At 54.7% G+C, this 23,183-nt stretch overlaps 1 protein-coding gene across 2 annotated transcripts in view; it reads left to right on the forward strand.

Annotated features, from left to right (window-relative positions):
- The window catches only part of atp9b (ATPase phospholipid transporting 9B), a gene marked incomplete at its 5' end in the record, with an annotated part of 77,986 nt that overhangs the window by 29,383 nt on the left and 25,420 nt on the right, over positions 1-23,183 (forward strand). For both annotated transcript variants that reach the window (XM_079259049.1, XM_079259050.1), the window contains 6 exons: positions 1,147-1,222; positions 4,197-4,273; positions 16,830-16,990; positions 17,066-17,208; positions 18,280-18,392; positions 20,235-20,501. In XM_079259049.1, the coding sequence (XP_079115175.1) occupies positions 1,147-1,222; positions 4,197-4,273; positions 16,830-16,990; positions 17,066-17,208; positions 18,280-18,392; positions 20,235-20,501 (837 nt within the window). The remainder of the gene's footprint in view (positions 1-1,146; positions 1,223-4,196; positions 4,274-16,829; positions 16,991-17,065; positions 17,209-18,279; positions 18,393-20,234; positions 20,502-23,183) is intronic.

Genomic DNA, 23,183 nt, shown 5'->3' on the forward strand with positions numbered 1-23,183 from the left:
ACAGGGACAGGGACACCTGGACAGGGACAGGGACACCTGGGCAGGGACACCTGGACAGGGACAGGGACACCTGGACAGGGACAGGGACACCTGGGCAGGGACAGGGACACCTGGGCAGGGACACCTGGACAGGGACAGGGACACCTGGACAGGGACAGGGACACCTGGGCAGGGACAGGGACACCTGGGCAGGGACACCTGGGCAGGGACACCTGGACAGGGACAGGGACACCTGGACAGGGACAGGGACACCTGGACAGGGACAGGGACACCTGGACAGGGACAGGGACACCTGGACAGGTCTCCAGTCCGTCTCAAGGCCACAATAAAGTTGAATTAATTTAATGAGATATTCTTAGAGCATTTTTTCTGATTTTTTTAAATTAAAATCCAAGTCTATTATTTACTTTTATTTTTAACAAAAGTAAGAACATTTTGTCTTAGAATTAAAATTTAAAGGGTTAAAATAAACCAAATATTTATTAGTTTTGATTATGAAGCAGATTGATTGATCTGAAAGGAACATCATGAAAAAAGTGTTTTGATGTTTATTTGTCCTCTAATGGTCTGAAACGGTGACAAACTGCAGCAACTCAGAGGATTGTTTATATGAAAACTTTAATCATTTGATGCTTTTTTTTATCAGATAAAGGAAAAATTAAAGTTACGGAGTTGTTCATAAACTGTTTATAAAAGTCCTGAATTTGTTTTCAGTCACAAAAATCAACAAAATCCTGAATTCTGGTCCAGAAATGATCGGAAAATAACACAAATAGAATATAAAATGCACAAAAAAGATTAAAGAGAAGCAAATTAAGATAAAATTCTACTTTTTTCGAGTGAATTCTGATTATTAAAGACAGAAATGAAGTTTTTCTGTGGTGACAGAAGTGATCCTCATTATGCCCATACCTTTGTTTTACTGTGTTTTAATGATTCTGTATGGTGATAAATATATTAAATATCTGCGCCGAGCAGAAGGAATCAGACGTTGCTTTAAGTAGAAAATAAATTTATTCCGTTTTAGTTTATATATTTTTTCTATTTAAAACAAAACACTTCAGCTGCTTTGATTTGTAAAATATTTGACCTTTGTTTAAGTGTCTGGCTGTAAATTGAGTTTTATTTTGTTAACTTGTCCTGCAGGAAGACTCGGACCCCCAGATCCAGGAGAGTCTGAGCATTGAAAACACTCTGTGGGCCAGTACAGTCGTTGCTTCCGGTAAGTAGATGTTTCCATCCTCAGACGCCAACGCATCTCCAGCAACGCAGCGTGGAACTGTGATGGATAGCTTCTACTTCAGCTGATCTACAGACGTTTTCCAGGCTTTTCCAGGAGGTTTACGATCCAAACACAACATGCAGTGTTTATTCAGCGACTCCAGGGTTCAGGATAACACCTTTATCACTTTCCACCAATCAGAGAGCTTTAAACTGACGGTAACGTCCAATCAGGAGCAGCCAAAGATCAACAAGTGATGAGAAAAGCAGGAAAATAATGATCCTCTATGGCTGGAATAAAGCCAAGAAGATGTTTGGGATGCAGCTGAGGTGGAGGTGCTGCAGTGAGCAGAGCAGGTAGATAGTAGCAGGGAGACGTGTGTGTGTGTGTGTGTGTGTGTGTGTGTGTGTGTGTGTGTGTGTGTGTGTGTGTGTGTGTGTGTGTGTGTGTGTGTGTGTGTGTGTGTGTGTGTGTGTGTGTGTGTGTGTGTGTGTGTGTGTGTGTGTGTGTGTGTGTGTGTGTGTGTGTGTTATTTACATGGTAATACTTCTCATCAACTGCATGTTGAGCCAGTGGGAACGTTCACATAAGAATTACTTCAGTTTTATTTATTATGCTGGTTTTTTATCATCTCTCTCTCTCGCTATCTAGCTAGTTAGCTAGCTAGCTAGCTAGCAGATGCTTCCATTACCTGTTTTTATTGCAATATTTACATTTTCTGATCAATTCTAGGTTCAATGGATCTGCATTATGTATCTGATTAGAATACTCGGTAAAAAAAACTACTGCTACTAAACTCTACTTTTTTAAACTGAGCCTATTTCAATGGCAAAAAGAAAAAAACTAAAAATAAAAACCCAACAGAACAGAGTTTAATAGTACTAAACATGTTTAGGGTGGTTTTGACTCACCTTTTGTTTCTCCCACATTTTTCCTCTCTCCTACAACGTCCATTACATTACACGTTTTTTTTTTCATAGAAAACGAGATCGTAAGTATCAATTGAATTGCAATTTTTTATTTTTTTTTTAAACGATTAATTGTGCAGCTCTAGTAGAAACACCTGCAAATTGCAATCATAATGTGTTGAAATTGCCTTATTTCTAACCACAAGCTAGCAGCTTAAGCAGATGCTCAGGAGTCGGTCCTGAAGCGCTGGTCCAGCTTCAGATCCTGGTCCAAACCAGTTCTGCTCTCTTTCCTAGAACAGGACGAACGCAGCGATGTTTTCTTCTGCAGCGTCAACAAATCGTTCTCACGGATGTGGAATCAGTTTTCATTTGCCCGTTTGTCTGTGACTCTTTATTTACAGGCGGTCCTCCACTTGCGTTGTTTCGACTTTCCGACACTCGTTAAATAAATGTAAATAAAAAAATACAGCAAGTTTTGAAGTTATGAGGGTCCCATAAGCTGCTACCCCCGCGTGACCCGGAGAATGAGGCGACGTATAATATATATGACGTATAATACGTGAATTTAGAGGCAACTCCAGTCCTCGAGTGCCACCGTCCTGCCAGAGTTTCTCTGCTGCAACGCACCTGAGTCTCCTCCTCTTCGGCCCGTCTCCTCCTCCTCCTCGGCCCGTCTCCTCCTCCTCCTCGGCCCGTCTCCTCCTCCTCCTCGGCCCGTCTCCTCCTCCTCCTCGGCCCGCCTCCTCCTCCTCCTCGGCCCGCCTCCTCCTCCTCCTCGGCCCGCCTCCTCCTCCTCCTCGGCCCGCCTCCTCCTCCTCTTCGGCCCGTCTCCTCCTCCTCCTCGGCCCGCCTCCTCCTCCTCCTCCTCGGCCCGCCTCCTCCTCCTCCTCGGCCCGCCTCCTCCTCCTCTTCGGCCCGCCTCCTCCTCCTCCTCGGCCCGCCTCCTCCTCCTCCTCGGCCCGCCTCCTCCTCCTCTTCGGCCCGTCTCCTCCTCCTCCTCGGCCCGTCTCCTCCTCCTCCTCGGCCCGCCTCCTCCTCCTCCTCGGCCCGCCTCCTCCTCCTCTTCGGCCCGTCTCCTCCTCCTCGGCCCGTCTCCTCCTCCTCCTCGGCCCGTCTCCTCCTCCTCCTCGGCCCGTCTCCTCCTCCTCCTCGGCCCGTCTCCTCCTCCTCTTCGGCCCGCCTCCTCCTCCTCTTCGGCCCGTCTCCTCCTCCTCCTCGGCCCGTCTCCTCCTCCTCTTCGGCCCGTCTCCTCCTCCTCCTCGGCCCGCCTCCTCCTCCTCTTCGGCCCGTCTCCTCCTCCTCTTCGGCCCGTCTCCTCCTCCTCTTCGGCCCGTCTCCTCCTCCTCCTCGGCCCGTCTCCTCCTCCTCCTCGGCCCGTCTCCTCCTCCTCTTCGGCCCGCCTCCTCCTCCTCTTCGGCCCGCCTCCTCCTCCTCCTCGGCCCGTCTCCTCCTCCTCCTCGGCCCGTCTCCTCCTCCTCCTCGGCCCGTCTCCTCCTCCTCTTCGGCCCGCCTCCTCCTCCTCTTCGGCCCGTCTCCTCCTCCTCTTCGGCCCGTCTCCTCCTCCTCCTCGGCCCGTCTCCTCCTCCTCCTCGGCCCGTCTCCTCCTCCTCTTCGGCCCGTCTCCTCCTCCTCCTCGGCCCGTCTCCTCCTCCTCCTCGGCCCGTCTCCTCGTGGAGGAGGTTCCCGCTGAGCTCTTCCCGCCATTCGTCGCTCAGGAGTCATCCATCTTCCTCGCTTTCCTTTCTCTTCTTCTTCATTAGTTACGTTGCTGCCATGTTTTACGGTTTGGGGGTTTCATGGTCTGTGTTTGGGTTAATTAGAGGCTTCCTCGTTAAGCTCATTTAATATTAATGAGTCATTAATCCTCAGTAATAAGGCCGCTGGAATCAGTTGGCAAATAAAGCTGAAGTATTGATCGGCGTTTATGAGCTTCCAAACGATCCTGAAGGCGCCCGTCGGCTGGAGAGGCTCGGCCTTACCGCTGCTGTCTCGCCGTTCATCTTGGCGTGTGCTGGGAGTCACGCAATGAGCTGCATCACGTTCCTCTTCTGTGTGTTTGGCAGGAACCGTGATCGGCGTGGTGATCTACACGGGGAAGGAGACCCGGAGCGTTCTCAACACGTCCTTCGCCAAGAACAAGGTGAAGCTTTCCGCAGGAAACGCCGTCCTGAGCCTCGCTGAGTTACATCATCACTTTCATTTATCAGTATCTGCAGAGGCCCGTCACCCGCCCGAGACCCTGACCCGTCACCCGCCCGTCACCCGCCCGAGACCCGCCCGTCACCCGCCCGAGACCGGCCCGAGACCCTGACCCATCACCCGCCCGTCACCCGCCCGAGACCCGCCCGTCACCCGCCCGAGACCCGCCCGTCACCCGCCCGAGACCCGCCCGTCACCCGCCCGAGACCGGCCCGAGACCCTGACCCATCACCCGCCCGTCACCCGCCCGAGACCCGCCCGTCACCCGCCCGAGACCCGCCCGAGACCCTGACCCGTCACCCGCCCGTCACCCGCCCGTCACCCGCCCGTCACCCGCCCGAGACCCTGACCCGTCACCCGCCCGAGACCCGCCCGAGACCCGCCCGAGACCCTGACCCGTCACCCGCCCGTCACCCGCCCGTCACCCGCCCGAGACCCTGACCCGTCACCCGCCCGTCACCCGCCCGAGACCCGCCCGAGACCCTGACCCGTCACCCGCCCGTCACCCGCCCGTCACCCGCCCGAGACCCGCCCGAGACCCGCCCGTCACCCGCCCGAGACCGGCCCGAGACCCTGACCCATCACCCGCCCGAGACCGGCCCGAGACCCTGACCCATCACCCGCCCGTCACCCGCCCGAGACCCGCCCGTCACCCGCCCGAGACCCGCCCGTCACCCGCCCGAGACCCTGACCCGTCACCCGCCCGTCACCCGCCCGAGACCCGCCCGAGACCCGCCCGTCACCCGCCCGAGACCCGCCCGAGACCCTGACCCGTCACCCGCCCGTCACCCGCCCGAGACCCGCCCGAGACCCTGACCCGTCACCCGCCCGTCACCCGCCCGAGACCCTGACCCGTCACCCGCCCGTCACCCGCCCGAGACCCGCCCGTCACCCGCCCGAGACCCTGACCCGTCACCCGCCCGTCACCCGCCCGAGACCGGCCCGAGACCCTGACCCATCACCCACCCGTCACCCGCCCGAGACCCGCCCGAGACCCGCCCGTCACCCGCCCGAGACCCGCCCGAGACCCTGACCCGTCACCCGCCCGAGACCCTGACCCGTCACCCGCCCGTCACCCGCCCGAGACCCGCCCGTCACCCGCCCGAGACCGGCCCGAGACCCTGACCCATCACCCGCCCGTCACCCGCCCGAGACCCGCCCGTCACCCGCCCGTCACCCGCCCGAGACCCGCCCGAGACCCTGACCCGTCACCCGCCCGTCACCCGCCCGTCACCCGCCCGAGACCCGCCCGAGACCCGCCCGTCACCCGCCCGAGACCGGCCCGAGACCCTGACCCATCACCCGCCCGTCACCCGCCCGAGACCGGCCCGAGACCCTGACCCATCACCCGCCCGAGACCCGCCCGAGACCCGCCCGAGACCGGCCCGAGACCCTGACCCATCACCCGCCCGTCACCCGCCCGAGACCCGCCCGTCACCCGCCCGAGACCCTGACCCGTCACCCGCCCGTCACCCGCCCGTCACCCGCCCGAGACCCGCCCGTCACCCGCCCGAGACCCGCCCGAGACCCTGACCCGTCACCCGCCCGTCACCCGCCCGAGACCCGCCCGAGACCGGCCCGAGACCCTGACCCGTCACCCGCCCGTCACCCGCCCGAGACCCGCCCGAGACCCGCCCGTCACCCGCCCGAGACCCGCCCGAGACCCTGACCCGTCACCCGCCCGTCACCCGCCCGAGACCCGCCCGAGACCCTGACCCGTCACCCGCCCGTCACCCGCCCGAGACCCGCCCGTCACCCGCCCGTCACCCGCCCGTCATCCCATACATCCACCCGTCACCCACCCGTCATCCCATACATCCACCCGTCACCCACCCGTCATCCCATACATCCACCCGTCACCCACCCGTCATCCCATACATCCACCCGTCACCCCATACATCCACCCGTCATCCACCCGTCATCCCATACATCCACCCGTCACCCCATACATCCACCCGTCATCCCATACATCCACCCGTCATCCCATACATCCACCCGTCATCCCATACATCCACCCGTCACCCCATACATCCACCCGTCATCCACCCATACATCCACCCGTCACCCCATACATCCACCCGTCATCCACCCGTCATCCCATACATCCACCCGTCACCCCATACATCCACCCGTCATCCACCCATACATCCACCCGTCACCCCATACATCCACCCGTGATCCACCCGTCATCCACCCATACATCTACCCGTCACCCACCCGTCACCCCATACATCCACCCGTCATCCACCCGTCACCCCATACATCCACCCGTCACCCACCCGTCACCCCATACATCTACCCGTCACCCCATACATCCACCCGTCACCCACCCGTCACCCCAAACATCTACCCGTCACCCACCCGTCATCCACCTGTCACCCCATACATCCACCCGTCACCCACCCGTCACCCCAAACATCTACCCGTCACCCACCCGTCACCCACCCGTCACCCACCCGTCACCCCAAACATCTACCCGTCACCCACCCGTCATCCACCTGTCACCCCATACATCCACCCGTCATCCACCCGTCACCCCATACATCCACCCGTCATCCACCCGTCACCCCATACATCCACCCGTCACCCCATACATCCACCCGTCACCCACCCGTCACCCCATACATCCACCCGTCACCCCATACATCTACCCGTCACCCACCCGTCACCCCATACATCCACCCGTCATCCACCCGTCACCCCATACATCCACCCGTCACCCCATACATCCACCCGTCACCCCATACATCCACCCGTCATCCCATACATCCACCCGTCACCCCATACATCTACCCGTCACCCACCCGTCACCCCATACATCCACCCGTCACCCCATACATCCACCCGTCATCCCATACATCCACCCGTCACCCCATACATCTACCCGTCACCCACCCGTCACCCCATACATCCACCCGTCATCCCATACATCTACCCGTCACCCACCCGTCACCCCATACATCCACCCGTCACCCCATACATCCACCCGTCATCCCATACATCTACCCGTCACCCACCCGTCATCCCATACATCCACCCGTCACCCGCCCGTCACCCACCCATACATCCACCCGTCATCCACCCGTCACCCACCCGTCATCCCATACATCTACCCGTCACCCACCCGTCACCCCATACATCTACCCGTCACCCGCCCGTCACCCACCCGTCATCCACCCGTCACCCACCCGTCATCCCATACATCCACCCGTCACCCCATACATCCACCCGTCACCCCATACATCTACCCGTCACCCGCCCGTCACCCACCCATACATCCACCCGTCATCCACCCGTCACCCCATACATCCACCCGTCACCCCATACATCCACCCGTCATCCACCCGTCACCCCATACATCCACATTTTTGTTTTTTGTCTGTAGCTTTCCTTTGGCCTAGTTTTTACTTTATCTTTTTACTTTTTTTGTTTTCATTTTATTATTTTATTTTATGAATTCACTTTTTTATTTTTATTTTTCTCAGAAAAGATCGTCACAGAACGTGTTTGTTCCATCAAACGAGAACTTTATTCTTGTTCTCGAAACTTTCAGCTTCGTGCTTTTCCACCTTAACCACGCCCACATCAAACGTCCGACCAATCACAGGAAACTTGTCGGAGCCGCAGGAAGCAAAGTTTTCCATGGCGCCGTTTCGTTCATGGCGACTTGTGGAGGAAGTCGGAGTGTTTAGACCTGAACACGTCCGACCAGCAGCCGATCGCGAGTTTAACTCGGTTTTATGTCTTACTTTTGCATGAAGCAGCCAGGTCCGTCCCTTTTCCGTTTCCCTGGAAACATCCCTGTTTTGTTTGTTTTTACGACTTTTGCTGCGGAGTTTAAACATTTTCAATGTTTGCAACATTTTAGTCCTGAAGCGCTGAAAGTTTCTGCGAGGAGCAACACGAGACCTGCAGATGAGGAATCATCTACACCAGGCTGGAGCTGTCAGAGCAAAAGGTCACAACAAGGTGTTCATTAACGCGGAAGGAAACAAACCAACGCAGGATTTAAATGAGGTTTTCAGCAGAAAGTTGATCCCCGTTGAGCGTTTTGTCCCCAGACTGATGAAAATTTGATGATTAAATATAAGACATGCTGCTTCTGATGACTTGGAAGTGTCCCGACGACGTCGCTGCGGCAGCTTGTCGACACCCGTGTCTCTTATTGAGAACGCTGATGCGGCCGGTCGAACGGCCGGCGGCGTTTTGTGTGAACTCGACAGCTGAGAAGATTCAATATTTCAAGGAGATGATGTCAGAAGTGCCAATATGGAGGCTGGAGGTTCGGGGAGAAAGTCGATACTGCGCGGCTAAAGTCACCAGAACGCTTCGGACTCAAATTATCTGTTGTGACACGGACGAGGACGAAGCTCGACTCCGATCAATCTGAGGGGATTCGCAGTTTGTCGCAGCATCATTAGAAAACCACGGAGCAATGTCACCTGGCAACGGGACGCAGGAACCTTCCCATCCAGCCGACTTTATCCAGCCGAAAGACGAGAGCACCAAGGTCTGTTATGTTCTCACCTCATCTGCCAGTCGCTCTGGAGGAAAGCCTCCAAGTGACTGTAGAATAAAATACAGTAGAATAGAAATGAAATGCAAAATAGACAAGAAGAAGTTCAGACCAAAGAAGCGACTCAGTCCGCCTACAAACGCAGGTCTCGGTCCGTTCCAAGCGGACCAAATACAGGAAGTGGACTATAAACCAGTCACTTCCTGCATGTGGCGTAGCATTGCATTGTGGGTAAATCCATAGCAATGGCGTTAAGGGTCCTCTGCCTCGTCTGGTGTTCATACTGCGTCCATTGTTGCAGTGGATTTCTGCAGGATACTTGCATAAGACACAATAAAAACCCAAAACAGCCATAGTTTGGTCTCCATGTTTAACTGGCAGGTGGAGGAAACAGAGTTTTCTTCTTCACGCCGGTCTGGTCCTCTCTTCTGCTAAATACTGGTGCAGCGCCTCCTCTGGTGGGAATGGGGAGATATTATTCTAATGGTTTGACTGGTTTCACCAAAGTGCAGCGTGAACACGGTCCACATGGATACACCCTCCTACAGCTGGACCCAGTCCCCAACCGGATCGAGTCCCCACCCAGTCTCCAGCCGGACCCAGTCCCCACCCAGTCTCCAGCCGGACCGAGTCCCCACCCAGTCTCCAGCCGGACCCAGTCCCCACCCAGTCTCCAGCCGGACCCAGTCCCCACCCAGTCTCCAGCCGGACCCAGTCCCCACCCAGTCTCCAGCCGGACCCAGTCCCCACCCAGTCTCCAGCCGGACCGAGTCCCCACCCAGTCTCCAGCCGGACCGGGTCTCCAGCCAGACCAAGTCCCCACCCAGTCTCCAGGCGGACCCAGTCCCCACCCAGTCTCCAGCCGGACCCAGTCCCCACCCAGTCTCCAGCCGGACCGAGTCCCCACCCAGTCCCCAACCGGACCGAGTCCCCACCCAGTCTCCAGCCGGACCCAGTCCCCACCCAGTCTCCAGCCGGACCGAGTCCCCACCCAGTCTCCAGCCGGACCCAGTCCCCACCCAGTCTCCAGCCGGACCCAGTCCCCACCCAGTCTCCAGCCGGACCCAGTCCCCACCCAGTCTCCAGCCGGACCGAGTCCCCACCCAGTCTCCAGCCGGACCCAGTCCCCACCCAGTCTCCAGCCGGACCGAGTCCCCACCCAGTCTCCAGCCGGACCCAGTCCCCACCCAGTCTCCAGCCGGACCCAGTCCCCACCCAGTCTCCAGCCGGACCCAGTCCCCACCCAGTCTCCAGCCGGACCCAGTCCCCCACCCAGTCTCCAGCCGGACCGAGTCCCCACCCAGTCTCCAGCCGGACCGGGTCTCCAGCCAGACCAAGTCCCCACCCAGTCTCCAGGCGGACCCAGTCCCCACCCAGTCTCCAGCCGGACCCAGTCCCCACCCAGTCTCCAGCCGGACCGAGTCCCCACCCAGTCCCCAACCGGACCGAGTCCCCACCCAGTCTCCAGCCGGACCCAGTCCCCACCCAGTCTCCAGCCGGACCGAGTCCCCACCCAGTCTCCAGCCGGACCCAGTCCCCACCCAGTCTCCAGCCGGACCCAGTCCCCACCCAGTCTCCAGCCGGACCCAGTCCCCACCCAGTCTCCAGCCGGACCGAGTCCCCACCCAGTCTCCAGCCGGACCCAGTCCCCACCCAGTCTCCAGCCGGACCGAGTCCCCACCCAGTCTCCAGCCGGACCCAGTCCCCACCCAGTCTCCAGGCGGACCCAGTCCCCACCCAGTCTCCAGCCGGACCGAGTCCCCACCCAGTCTCCAGCCGGACCGGGTCTCCAGCCAGACCAAGTCCCCACCCAGTCTCCAGGCGGACCCAGTCCCCACCCAGTCTCCAGCCGGACCCAGTCCCCACCCAGTCTCCAGCCGGACCGAGTCCCCACCCAGTCTCCAGCCGGACCGAGTCCCCACCCAGTCTCCAGCCGGACCGAGTCCCCACCCAGTCTCCAGCCGGACCGCCAGTCTCCAGGCGGACCGAGTCCCCACCCAGTCTCCAGGCGGACCGAGTCCCCACCCAGTCTCCAGGCGGACCGAGTCCCCACCCAGTCTCCAGGCGGACCGAGTCCCCACCCAGTCTCCAGGCGGACCGAGTCCCCACCCAGTCTCCAGGCGGACCCAGTCCCCACCCAGTCTCCAGGCGGACCCAGTCCCCACCCAGTCTCCAGGCGGACCGCCAGTCTCCAGGCGGACCGAGTCCCCACCCAGTCTCCAGGCGGACCGCCAGTCTCCAGCCGGACCGAGTCCCCACCCAGTCTCCAGCCGGACCGAGTCCCCACCCAGTCTCCAGGCGGACCGAGTCCCCACCCAGTCTCCAGGCGGACCGAGTCCCCACCCAGTCTCCAGGCGGACCGAGTCCCCCACCCAGTCTCCAGGCGGACCGAGTCCCCACCCAGTCTCCAGGCGGACCGCCAGTCTCCAGCCGGACCCAGTCCCCACCCAGTCTCCAGCCGGACCCAGTCCCCACCCAGTCTCCAGCCGGACCCAGTCCCCACCCAGTCTCCAGGCGGACCCAGTCCCCACCCAGTCTCCAGCCGGACCCAGTCCCCACCCAGTCTCCAGCCGGACCGAGTCCCCACCCAGTCTCCAGGCGGACCCAGTCCCCACCCAGTCTCCAGGCGGACCCAGTCCCCACCCAGTCTCCAGGCGGACCCAGTCCCCACCCAGTCTCCAGGCGGACCCAGTCCCCACCCAGTCTCCAGGCGGACCGAGTCCCCACCCAGTCTCCAGGCGGACCGGGTCCCCACCCAGTCTCCAGCCGGACCGGGTCTCCAGCCGGACCGAGTCCCCACCCAGTCTCCAGGCGGACCGAGTCCCCACCCAGTCTCCAGGCGGACCGAGTCCCCACCCAGTCTCCAGGCGGACCGAGTCCCCACCCAGTCTCCAGGCGGACCGAGTCCCCACCCAGTCTCCAGGCGGACCCAGTCCCCACCCAGTCTCCAGCCGGACCGGGTCTCCAGCCGGACCGAGTCCCCACCCAGTCTCCAGCCGGACCCAGTCCCCACCCAGTCTCCAGCCGGACCGGGTCTCCAGCCAGACCAAGTCCCCACCCAGTCTCCAGCCGGACCGGGTCCCCACCCAGTCTCCAGCCGGACCGGGTCCCCAGCCAGACCAAGTCCCCACCCAGTCTCCAGCCGGACCGGGTCCCCACCCAGTCTCCAGCCGGACCGGGTCCCCACCCAGTCTCCAGCCGGACCGGGTCCCCACCCAGTCTCCAGCCGGACCGGGTCCCCACCCAGTCTCCAGGCGGACCGGGTCCCCACCCAGTCCCCAGCCGGACCGGGTCCCCACCCAGTCTCCAGCCGGACCGGGTCCCCACCCAGTCCCCAGCCGGACCGGGTCCCCACCCAGTCCCCAGCCGGACCGGGTCCCCACCCAGTCTCCAGCCGGACCCAGTCCCCACCCAGTCTCCAGCCGGACCCAGTCCCCACCCAGTCTCCAGCCGGACCCGGTCCCCACCCAGTCTCCAGCCGGACCCAGTCCCCACCCAGTCTCCAGCCGGACCCAGTCCCCACCCAGTCTCCAGCCGGACCCAGTCCCCACCCAGTCTCCAGCCGGACCGGGTCCCCACCCAGTCTCCAGCCGGACCGGGTCTCCAGCCGGACCGAGTCCCCACCCAGTCTCCAGCCGGACCCAGTCCCCACCCAGTCTCCAGCCGGACCGGGTCTCCAGCCAGACCAAGTCCCCACCCAGTCTCCAGCCGGACCGGGTCCCCACCCAGTCTCCAGCCGGACCCAGTCCCCACCCAGTCTCCAGCCGGACCCGGTCCCCACCCAGTCTCCAGCCGGACCGGGTCCCCACCCAGTCTCCAGCCGGACCGGGTCCCCACCCAGTCTCCAGCCGGACCGGGTCCCCACCCAGTCTCCAGCCGGACCGGGTCCCCACCCAGTCTCCAGGCGGACCGGGTCCCCACCCAGTCCCCAGCCGGACCGGGTCCCCACCCAGTCTCCAGCCGGACCGGGTCCCCACCCAGTCCCCAGCCGGACCGGGTCCCCACCCAGTCCCCAGCCGGACCGGGTCCCCACCCAGTCTCCAGCCGGACCCAGTCCCCACCCAGTCTCCAGCCGGACCCAGTCCCCACCCAGTCTCCAGCCGGACCCGGTCCCCACCCAGTCTCCAGCCGGACCCAGTCCCCACCCAGTCTCCAGCCGGACCCAGTCCCCACCCAGTCTCCAGCCGGACCCAGTCCCCACCCAGTCTCCAGCCGGACCGGGTCCCCACCCAGTCTCCAGCCGGACCGGGTCTCCAGCCGGACCGAGTCCCCACCCAGTCTCCAGCCGGACCCAGTCCCCACCCAGTCTCCAGCCGGACCGGGTCTCCAGCCAGACCAAGTCCCCACCCAGTCTCCAGCCGGACCGGGTCCCCACCCAGTCTCCAGCCGGACCCAGTCCCCACCCAGTCTCCAGCCGGACCCGGTCCCCACCCAGTCTCCAGCCGGACCGGGTCCCCACCCAGTCTCCAGCCGGACCGGGTCCCCACCCAGTCTCCAGCCGGACCGAGTCCCCACCCAGTCTCCAGCCGGACCGGGTCTAGCGGACCATCCTGCTGGAATGCAGCTTTAGACAGTGAAAGAAATCTACAGATTCGGATCGAAGTTCTGAGAATAAAACGGTAAAAACCAGACAGACGCTGATGGAAGTTCAAGGATTATATTTTTAAAAAAGACAAACTGAACCAGTGAAACTATGTTTTCAGACTCTGGTCCAGTTTACACCAGTAAACTTTACACCAGTAAACTTTACACCAGTAAACTTTACACCAGTAAACTTTACACCAGTAACAGACGGGTGAAATGCTAAAGTCTGCTTTCCTTCTGAACTCTCGTTTCCACGGTAACGGAGTTTGGAGAGCGTGTAAACGGAAACGTTTCGGTGACGATGACGTCTTCCTCGCCATCCCAGACCTACTGAACCCACGAGAACCACGAGAGCCAGTCACATGACCCCCTGCGACGCGTGTAGACGCCTAAACGGCGTTTCTGCGACGTACTTCTGTCAGGACACGACGTTTTCGCCACGTTCGACGGGTTTTTCTTTCCATTGTTTGGTTGTGAGACAGAAACGCAGCAAGTCGCTGGTTTATCTCAGACTTGACCCCGTCTCGTCTGTCTCGCCGCCATCGCAGACGGTGTTTGGACGTCCAGACGATCTTTAATATTTCCGCCATCAGACTCACAATCATTCCTTTCACCTCCAGCGGCTCAGAGATGAATGGAGGAAAATATGCACTTTTTATTGGCTGATAGCATCTTTAGATTGAGGTAATTGAGTCCTCGCCTCCCCAACCGCCCGCCCCCCCGGCTGAATGAGTAATGACTTCATCTGATCCCGGCGAGCTCCGCAGAACTTAGAGCGGCCATTGTTCCAGCAGCGTTCCGTCTTAATTTTTCTTCATTTTAATCCACCCAAACCTGCTATTTTTCTCAATTGCTCAACCATGAAGCATGTAGAGCGGCGGGGGGGGGGGGGGGGGATACCCCCTCCCGCCCTCCAGCCCGCCCTCCAACCCGCCCACTCCCTTTCCCTGCTCCGCAGCTTCAGCTCCTGGTCCTCGGGGGACTGGGGTTGAGGGGGGTCAGGCAGTGGAGGAATTCTGCTGCTTCTTTATATGAGCTGCCCCCCCCCCCCCTCCTTTTCATTCCAGCTCCTTTAGGGGGGGTGGGGGGGGGAGTGTTCTGCTGTTTTTGTAAGCGTGGTGCGTCGGATGAAAGCCTTCTGTGTACGAGGCTTCGCTGCCAGAAAGGGGAAGGACGCTTCTTTATTTGACATCTTTTTCCCACATGCTCCATTGGCTGCAAGATGCTCTCCAACCCCCCTTTATCCCAGTTTCTGGTCCTGTTTTCCAGGGAACCATCTCCGTATGGGAACTTTGTCTGATTTGAGGCTTTTTGACCTTCTGATGTGTTGATTAATAATAATTCTACATGATGACTCAGCAGTTCATTATACCCGACTCAGCTTTATTTATTCTCACGCCTGCAGCACACCTTGCCGGACCTCTGAGCGTCCGGCAAGATCTCCGTACCTCTACATAACTCTACATAACCGATCAGTTGATCGGCTGATCTGAGGCGGGTGAGTATGGGGTGAGCAGCTCAGAAAGGTACGGAGAAGGGCTGTGACGATACGCTTTTGTCCCGATTCGATTCCGATTTTTTTGGGTGCCGATGTAGATTAAAAGATTTATGTAGATTAAAAACAAAATAAATGTATAAAACTTATATTTTCCTCGTCGTTTTTCTTGATTTTAATTAGACAAAAACAACACAGTAGCCAGACCGTCATTCTGCTGCTATCATGCCCAAGAAAACTAGTAAAAACATCAATGAAGACAATAAAAATGACAAATTTTGATTATTTTCGTTTGAAAAATTTTTTTAAAACAAAAAATCCATTTTAAAATTGTGAAGCAAAAAAATACCGATTTTCCGATTGGATTTTCCCACTCCTATTATAGCGTGGCCAGACCATGTAGGGTCTTAAAAACAAATAAAAGAACTTTAAAATAAACTCTAAAACGTACGGGGAGCCGGTGAAGTGATGCTAAATTAGGTGTCATGTGTTCCTGCTTACGTGCTCCAACCAAGAGACCAAACTTCTTCCGCAGGAGAAAAGCATGAAGCTCAGTCTTTTTCATCATTTTTGTTCCTGTGGAGCGTAGCGGGAAGTTTAACAGTTTCCTAAAAGTTGGGATTCTGCTTATATTGTAAATAAAACCAAATACTTCCAAAGATCAGCAACGTTTTATTCCCAGTAGAAGAGAAACATGTCAGATGTTCAGACGGAGACATTTTATCAGTTCATGGAAATGAGAGCTGATTGTCAATCTGATGCAGAAACACGTCTGTAGGAAGCTGGAACAAATCAAACTGTTCAGAGAACCAGAAGGAATCTCTGTATGCTGGTGATCTTCTGCATTATAACATGATTCTCTACTGGAAACCAGTGCATGGACTCAGGAAACTTCCAGAAACCAGTGTGAAACCAGTTCATGCAGGTTAAAGCTCCATCATATGTGAAGAGGATCCAGAAACACGCCGTCTTCTCTGGACCAAAGCTCATTTAAAATGTTCTGAGTGGAAACCTGGATGAAGATGTGGAATAGTTTGTGGACAGCATGGACGGCGTGTCCTGCAGACTAAAGAGGAGAGGGAGCATCCAGCTTGTTATCAGCCTGCATCTCTGATGGGATGGGGTTGCATTAGTGCCGATGGCGTGGGCAGCTTCCACATCTGGGAAGATCCATCAATGCTGAAACATCTGCTCCCATCCAGACAACGTCTCTTTCAGGGAAGACCTTCCACCATGCTGGACCACATCCTGAAGGTGGAACAGGAGAACTGGTCCAGCAGGACCATGCTGAACCACATCCTGATGGTGGAACAGGAGAACTGGTCCAGCAGGACCACATCCTGATGGTGGAACAGGAGAACTGGTCCAGCAGGACCATGCTGGACCACATCCTGATGGTGGAACAGGAGAACTGGTCCAGCAGGACCATGCTGAACCACATCCTGATGGTGGAACAGGAGAACTGGTCCAGCAGGACCATGCTGGACCACATCCTGATGGTGGAACAGGAGAACTGGTCCAGCAGGACCATGCTGAACCACATCCTGATGGTGGAACAGGAGAACTGGTCCAGCAGGACCATGCTGGACCACATCCTGATGGTGGAACAGGAGAACTGGTCCAGCAGGACCATGCTGAACCACATCCTGATGGTGGAACAGGAGAACTGGTCCAGCAGGACCATGCTGGACCACATCCTGATGGTGGAACAGGAGAACTGGTCCAGCAGGACCAGGCTGGACCACATCCTGATGGTGGAACAGGAGAACTGGTCCAGCAGGACCATGCTGGACCACATCCTGATGGTGGAACAGGAGAACTGGTCCAGCAGGACCATGCTGGACCACATCCTGCATCATCACATGGAAATCATGGCATTTTGTTGTTGTTTACTCTCCTCAGGTCGGCCTTCTGGACCTGGAGCTCAACCGGCTCACCAAAGCCCTGTTCCTGGCCCAGGTGGTCCTGTCTGTCGTCATGGTAGCGCTGCAGGGGTTTGTGGGTCCGTGGTTTAGAAACCTGTTCCGCTTTGTGGTGCTTTTCTCCTACATCATCCCCATCAGGTACGTTCTGTCGTCGCTGTGGGAAACAACCAGCAGAACGTCTCCAACGTGTTTCCTGTTTGCTCTGACGTGTAGTTTGCGTGTGAACCTGGACATGGGGAAGTCGGCTTATGGCTGGATGATCACCAAAGACGAGAGCATCCCCGGTACTGTGGTCAGAACCAGCACCATCCCCGAGGAACTGGGCCGACTGGTCTACCTGCTGACCGACAAGACAGGTGAAGATCGCTTGTTTCTCACATTTTATTCATGCAAAATTATTTCTTTTACTGTGGTAGATTGAGGTGAGCGAAACACTTCCTCGGACTAAGCGGTTAGGGTCATGAATGAATGAATGAAATGAGGCGGGATTTAGCTGATTTCTTCTTCAGTCTGAAGTCGTCTCCAGGATCCTCCAAGGACTAGCTGTTAGCTGCCAACAGCTAGCAGCTAGTTGTTAACTCCTAATTACTAACAGCCAGTTGCTAACAACCAGCAGCTAACACCTAGCTGCTAACAGCCAGCAGCTAACACCTAGCTGCTATCAGGTAGTTGCTAACAGCCAGCAGCTAACACCTAGCTGCTATCAGGTAGTTGCTAACAGCCAGCAGCTAACACCTAGCTGCTATCAGGTAGTTGCTAACAGCCAGCAGCTAACACCTAGCTGCTATCAGGTAGTTGCTAACAGCCAGCAGCTAACACCTAGCTGCTATCAGGTAGTTGCTAACAGCCAGCAGCTAACACCTAGCTGCTATCAGGTAGTTGCTAACAGCCAGCAGCTAACACCTAGCTGCTATCAGGTAGTTGCTAACAGCCAGCAGCTAACACCTAGCTGCTATCAGGTAGTTGCTAACAGCCAGCAGCTAACACCTAGCTGCTATCAGGTAGTTGCTAACAGCCAGCAGCTAACACCTAGCTGCTATCAGGTAGTTGCTAACAGCCAGCAGCTAACACCTAGCTGCTATCAGGTAGTTGCTAACAGCCAGCAGCTAACACCTAGCTGCTATCAGGTAGTTGCTAACAGCCAGCAGCTAACACCTAGCTGCTATCAGGTAGTTGCTAACAGCCAGCAGAGAATCGGCTTGTTCCTGTTTCCCGCCTGTCAGACTGTCGGATCTGTGCTGCTTTTCAGATGAAACTAAAACTTGAATCTTTTTGTTGTTTTGGACGTGCAGATTAAATAAGACCTCGGTCGCATCAACCCGCAGGTACCAAGGTGCATTGTGGGAAGTGTTGACGCTGAAGCCACGTTGGGCTTTAAGCTTTGTGTTACAGGTGTGTAATGTTTATAATGTCTTCGTGACCTGCAGGAACTCTGACCCAAAACGAGATGATATTCAAGCGTCTGCATCTGGGAACCGTCTCCTACGGCACCGACACCATGGACGAGATCCAGAGTCACATCATCCAGTCCTACGCGCAGGTGAGCCGCCGCGGTCAGCGCAGCAGGTGGCTACAGAAGCCTCATCTCTAAGTCTGATCGAGGCAAAATGAATTTTCAGGTAGAAACAACCAGAAAAAAACTGACAGCTGTGTTGAAATCGTCACGTGAACCATCTTCATTTGCTGCTTATTCTCAGCTGCTCCTTTCAGTCAATTTTCATATTGAGTTGAGGACACGTTTTCCAGGAAGAAGTCCATATTGTTCATTCATGGCGCCGTCCCTCAGAGACTCATCGTACTGTAAACGAGTGTTTTCCTCGCCGGGCGGCTCGGATGTGGCTGCAGTCTGGACACAATCGTATTGTTCCAGTCGGCTCTAAACAGCTGGTGGAGGCTGAAACCATCTGGCCCGTCAGCCCTGATGGGTCGGTTCTGCTAATGAAAGACCGCCGGGATCCGAGCTGTCGGCCCACGTCTTAGTTTTTATAAAAAGTTTCAAAATAAAAGTCATTCCTCGGTTTTTATTTTAGTTCTCGTTTATTAAAGAGGAGGACCAGATTTATTTTGATTTTATTCTGTTCTATTTTTTATTTTATTTTATAAAGTTTTATTTTTTATAATTTATATATATATATATTTTTTTTTTTTTTTTTTTTTTAACTTTTTTTTTTTTTCATTTTCTGTGTTTTTTTTTTTTTGGTGCTTTTATTTTGCTTTATTTTTTTTCTTATTTTTTTCAATGTTTTTTTTATGTTTACTCATATGGTTTATCAGTTTTTTTAATATTGTTCATATTATTTTTATATTATTATTTTTGTTATAATTTTGTCCTGATGCATAAAACCTTAGAATTAAAATCTGAATGTTTTTTTCACACAACTGCAAGCTGCAGTGAATAATGCTTCTGCTGAATGACTGCATGTAAATATTAAAAAGCTTATTTAGTTTCCTCACTGATCGTCAAACTGATGATTGACGTGACGACGGCGTGACGATGGACGCTGAGACACGTTTTCCTCCGTTTGTTTCGTTGTGACTGACGTGCAGCAGTCCTTCGGCTGGGAAATCCTTCCTGTCAGGCAGTTTACTGATGCAGCTCAATATCAGGAAAACATTCAATATTTCAATAAACAACCTGTGAAATGTAAACAGATGCTTTACTGTCAGGTGCAGGGACGAAAAAAAGCTGAACAGTTTTGTAAAATGCAAGTGCAGAAAACAAAAATAGAAACAAAACAAAACATCGAAAGAAAAAAACACCTCTGTTCGATGCCAATCTTATTTTTTTTTATTTATTTTTGATATTTTCTGTTATTCTGTTGTTTTTTGGAAAAATTCCGATTCGGCCAAATCTTTGTTAAATGTCAATCTTGCAAATGTTCCTTAATGTAAAGTCGAGACTTTGAAAATGACAATTAGACAAATAAAATACAAATAAAAAATTATAATACAAACAAAAATAAATAAATAAATCCAATTAATAATATAAATACAAAACAATAAATACAAGTCTCAAAACGACAAAACCAACGGTGGTCGTCCCAGATTCTGTTGACAACGTTCGGAGGGTCAGAAGGGAAAACATTTTAGGGGAAAATGTTTTTAAAATTATTAAATATATTCATTTTTATATGTTTATAATTAGATTTAATATATAAAAGCTGTGAATTAAATGCAGCTGGTAGATGTGGATTAAAAATAAATGAAATTAAGAAAATATTGATGATAAAATAGAAATAGAAAATAGTATGACTATTAATAACTTCTCTTATTCCGAAGTCCAGCTGAAGTCGACGATGTTTTGGTTCAGCTGCAGTAATTCCTCTGGATTTGGTATAAATGGTCAGAAATGGTCCAAATTAAATGTTTGTTTCTGCACCAGGGCGCCTCCCAGCCATCCAGCGGTACTGCAGGTGGTGGCGCCGCAGCCGGCGCTACGGCTCCCCGGAAGGCCCAAACATCAGGTCCCAAAGTCCGAAAGAGCGTCAGCAGCCGCATCCACGAAGCCGTGAAGGCCATCGCGTTGTGCCACAACGTCACTCCCGTCTATGAGTCGCACGCCGGCGTCAACGGAGAGACGGAGTCTGCGGAGGCCGACCAGGACTTCAGCGACGACAACCGAACCTACCAGGCCTCCAGTCCGGATGAGGTACGATGTGATCGTAACGTTTCACGGCGAAACGGAAGCCGTCAGCTCTCATTTCCCCGTTTAACCCTTTAAACCAGGAGTAGGCAACTCCGGTCCTTGAGTGCCACAGTCCTGCAAATGTTAGGAGTTTCTCTGCTGCAACACACCTGGCACACATCAGACCTAATTAGCAGACTGCTGCAGAGCTTGACATCAAGCACAAGTCTGCTAATTAGCCATTGATTTGAATCGGGTGTGTTGCAGCAGGGAAACTCCTAACATTTGCAGGACTGTGGCACTCAAGGACCGGAGTTGCCTACACCTAGTTTAAACTCTTCTGGATCCTTCCGGATGTCGTCGCTTACTTAATCACTGGCGTCTAAGAGTGGAACTGGGATGGTTATGTTACCCTCCAGCTGGTCTACAGAGGTTTTCTGCAGGTTTACAATCCCATGCATACTGGTTGTCTCTTCTTCTACTGGTTGACTCTTCTTCTACTGGTTGGCTCTTCTTCTACTGGTTGTCTCTTCTTCTACTGGTAGACTCTTCTTCTACTGGTTGTCTCTTCTTCTACTGGTTGTCTCTTCTTCTACTGGTTGGCTCTTCTTCTACTGGTTGGCTCTTCTTCTACTGGTTGGCTCTTCTTCTACTGGTTGGCTCTTCTTCTACCGGTCGGCTCTTCTTCTACCGGTCGGCTCTTCTTCTACCGGTCGGCTCTTCTTCTGCCGGTCGGCTCTTCTTCTGCCGGTCGGCTCTTCTTCTGCCGGTCGGCTCTTCTTCTGCCGGTCGGCTCTTCTTCTGCCGGTCGACTCTTCTTCTACCGGTCGACTCTTCTTCTGCTGGTTGACTGTTCTTTTACTGGTCGGCTCCTTTTCTACTGGTCGGCTCTTCTTCTACCGGTCGACTCTTCTTCTGCCGGTTGACTGTTCTTCTACCGGTCGACTCTTCTTCTGCCGGTCGACTCTTCTTCTACCGGTCGACTCTTCTTCTGCTGGTTGACTGTTCTTTTACTGGTCGGCTCCTTTTCTACTGGTCGGCTCTTCTTCTACCGGTCGACTCTTCTTCTACCGGTCGACTCTTCTTCTGCCGGTTGACTGTTCTTCTACTGGTCGGCTCTTCTACTGGTTGACTGTTCTTTTACTGGTCGGCTCCTTTTCTACTGGTCGGCTCTTCTACTGGTAAACACTGGCGTCCGGCGTTTTTTCTGCTGGTTAGCAGTCACCTTCCAGGCCCTGATGCTTCTCTAGCAGGTTGGAACAACCTTCAGAATTCTTTTTACAGCTTCTGCTTCAATGCGAGACGTTTTGCTGGAATCGGTAAAAAAGACTCTTCTAGCCATCGTTGGAGGACGTTTGAGTGACGCGTGCAGACTGACGTGGAGGGCTATCCGACCAGGTGGAACCCACATGAGACGGGTGGAGACGGGACAACTGATGGGGGGCTGCTGGGACTGTTAGACTCAATGTTTACTCAAGCATGTTTGACAGCCCTGTAGCAATCAGAACAAGCCGTTTCCAGTTGGCTGTCGGTCCTCTCCGCTGATGGTTATATGTCTTCCTCCCTCTCGGTTGTCTCACTCTGGTCGGATTGATCAATATTTAATTTTCTCTGAAAGAGGACGGGAAGTGCAGGTCTATGGGACTCTACCTTCTCGCCACGCTTTGTTCTTTCTCTCCTGTTATTCCGCCGCCGTTTGTTTGACCTCAACTGATAAACTCAGCCATCATGAAGAGATGAAGTGGACCAGGCACTGAGAACATGGGTCTGAGGACTTTATGTAGCATGATCAGAGTTCTCATGGATTCTGTGACCAGGGGCCCATGAAGCGATACGAAGAACTGAAACGATGTTTTCCTGCTTTTTCGTACCAGTTAAAGACAAGCTGAAGCTTCTGGGAACGATACGGATGTGATGGAGGTGTTGCTTCAAGATATTGCTCTGAGCTGGACGTAAAAGACTTGGATAGAAAGGACGTAACGTACGGCAGGGTGGCAAAACAAAACGATGTGAAACGGAGGCAGAAAATATCCTGGAGGACAGAGGAGCAGACAACGTACCTGTCTAGGTGAACAACATGGCAACCCTCCCCTACAAACTCCTGGTTAATGACTGATCCTGTACCGTGTCTTTCCTTTCCGTCTCTCCTGCTTATCTGAGGTCGGGTTGTGGGGGGCTTCCGGTCCAGGGAACCTAGACGTCCCTTCTTTTCCCTGAGCTACATTCACCAGGACATCCCAGTGATTCTGGGTATTCCCTGCCTTCTTTTGGCTGAACGTTGAAGCGAAATGAGCCCTAACGGCTGAAACACGTTACCGGCGTTGAGGTCTTGTATCCGTGGACCTGAGGAAATCTGGGGATCTACGTTTTAGGGGGTTGGGGTGGACATTGTGGGATTGTTTTTCTATTATATGTCTATGATAAACCGTTAAGTCTTGGCTCCCATTTATAAGCTAAAGACAGCTTCTTGGGAGTCCAAATTTTTACAAGTATACAATGTACCTGTTGGTGTGTCACTATTTTAATGTGATTGTAAAAATGAAATAAAATTAATGGATTCAAACGCAGGTCGTTCAGAAGTCTTCTGTGGTTTCTGTCAGGTGGACAAACCGCCGGCTTTAGGATCCTGAACGTTGGTGTGACTGTGCGTGTTTACATACGCAGCAGGATGATAACACACAGATGTGTGTGAAGTAGACGTAGGCA

This window comes from Telmatherina bonti, assembly GCF_933228915.1.
Source record: "Telmatherina bonti genome assembly, chromosome: 19".
Taxonomy (NCBI): Eukaryota; Metazoa; Chordata; class Actinopteri; order Atheriniformes; family Telmatherinidae; genus Telmatherina; species Telmatherina bonti.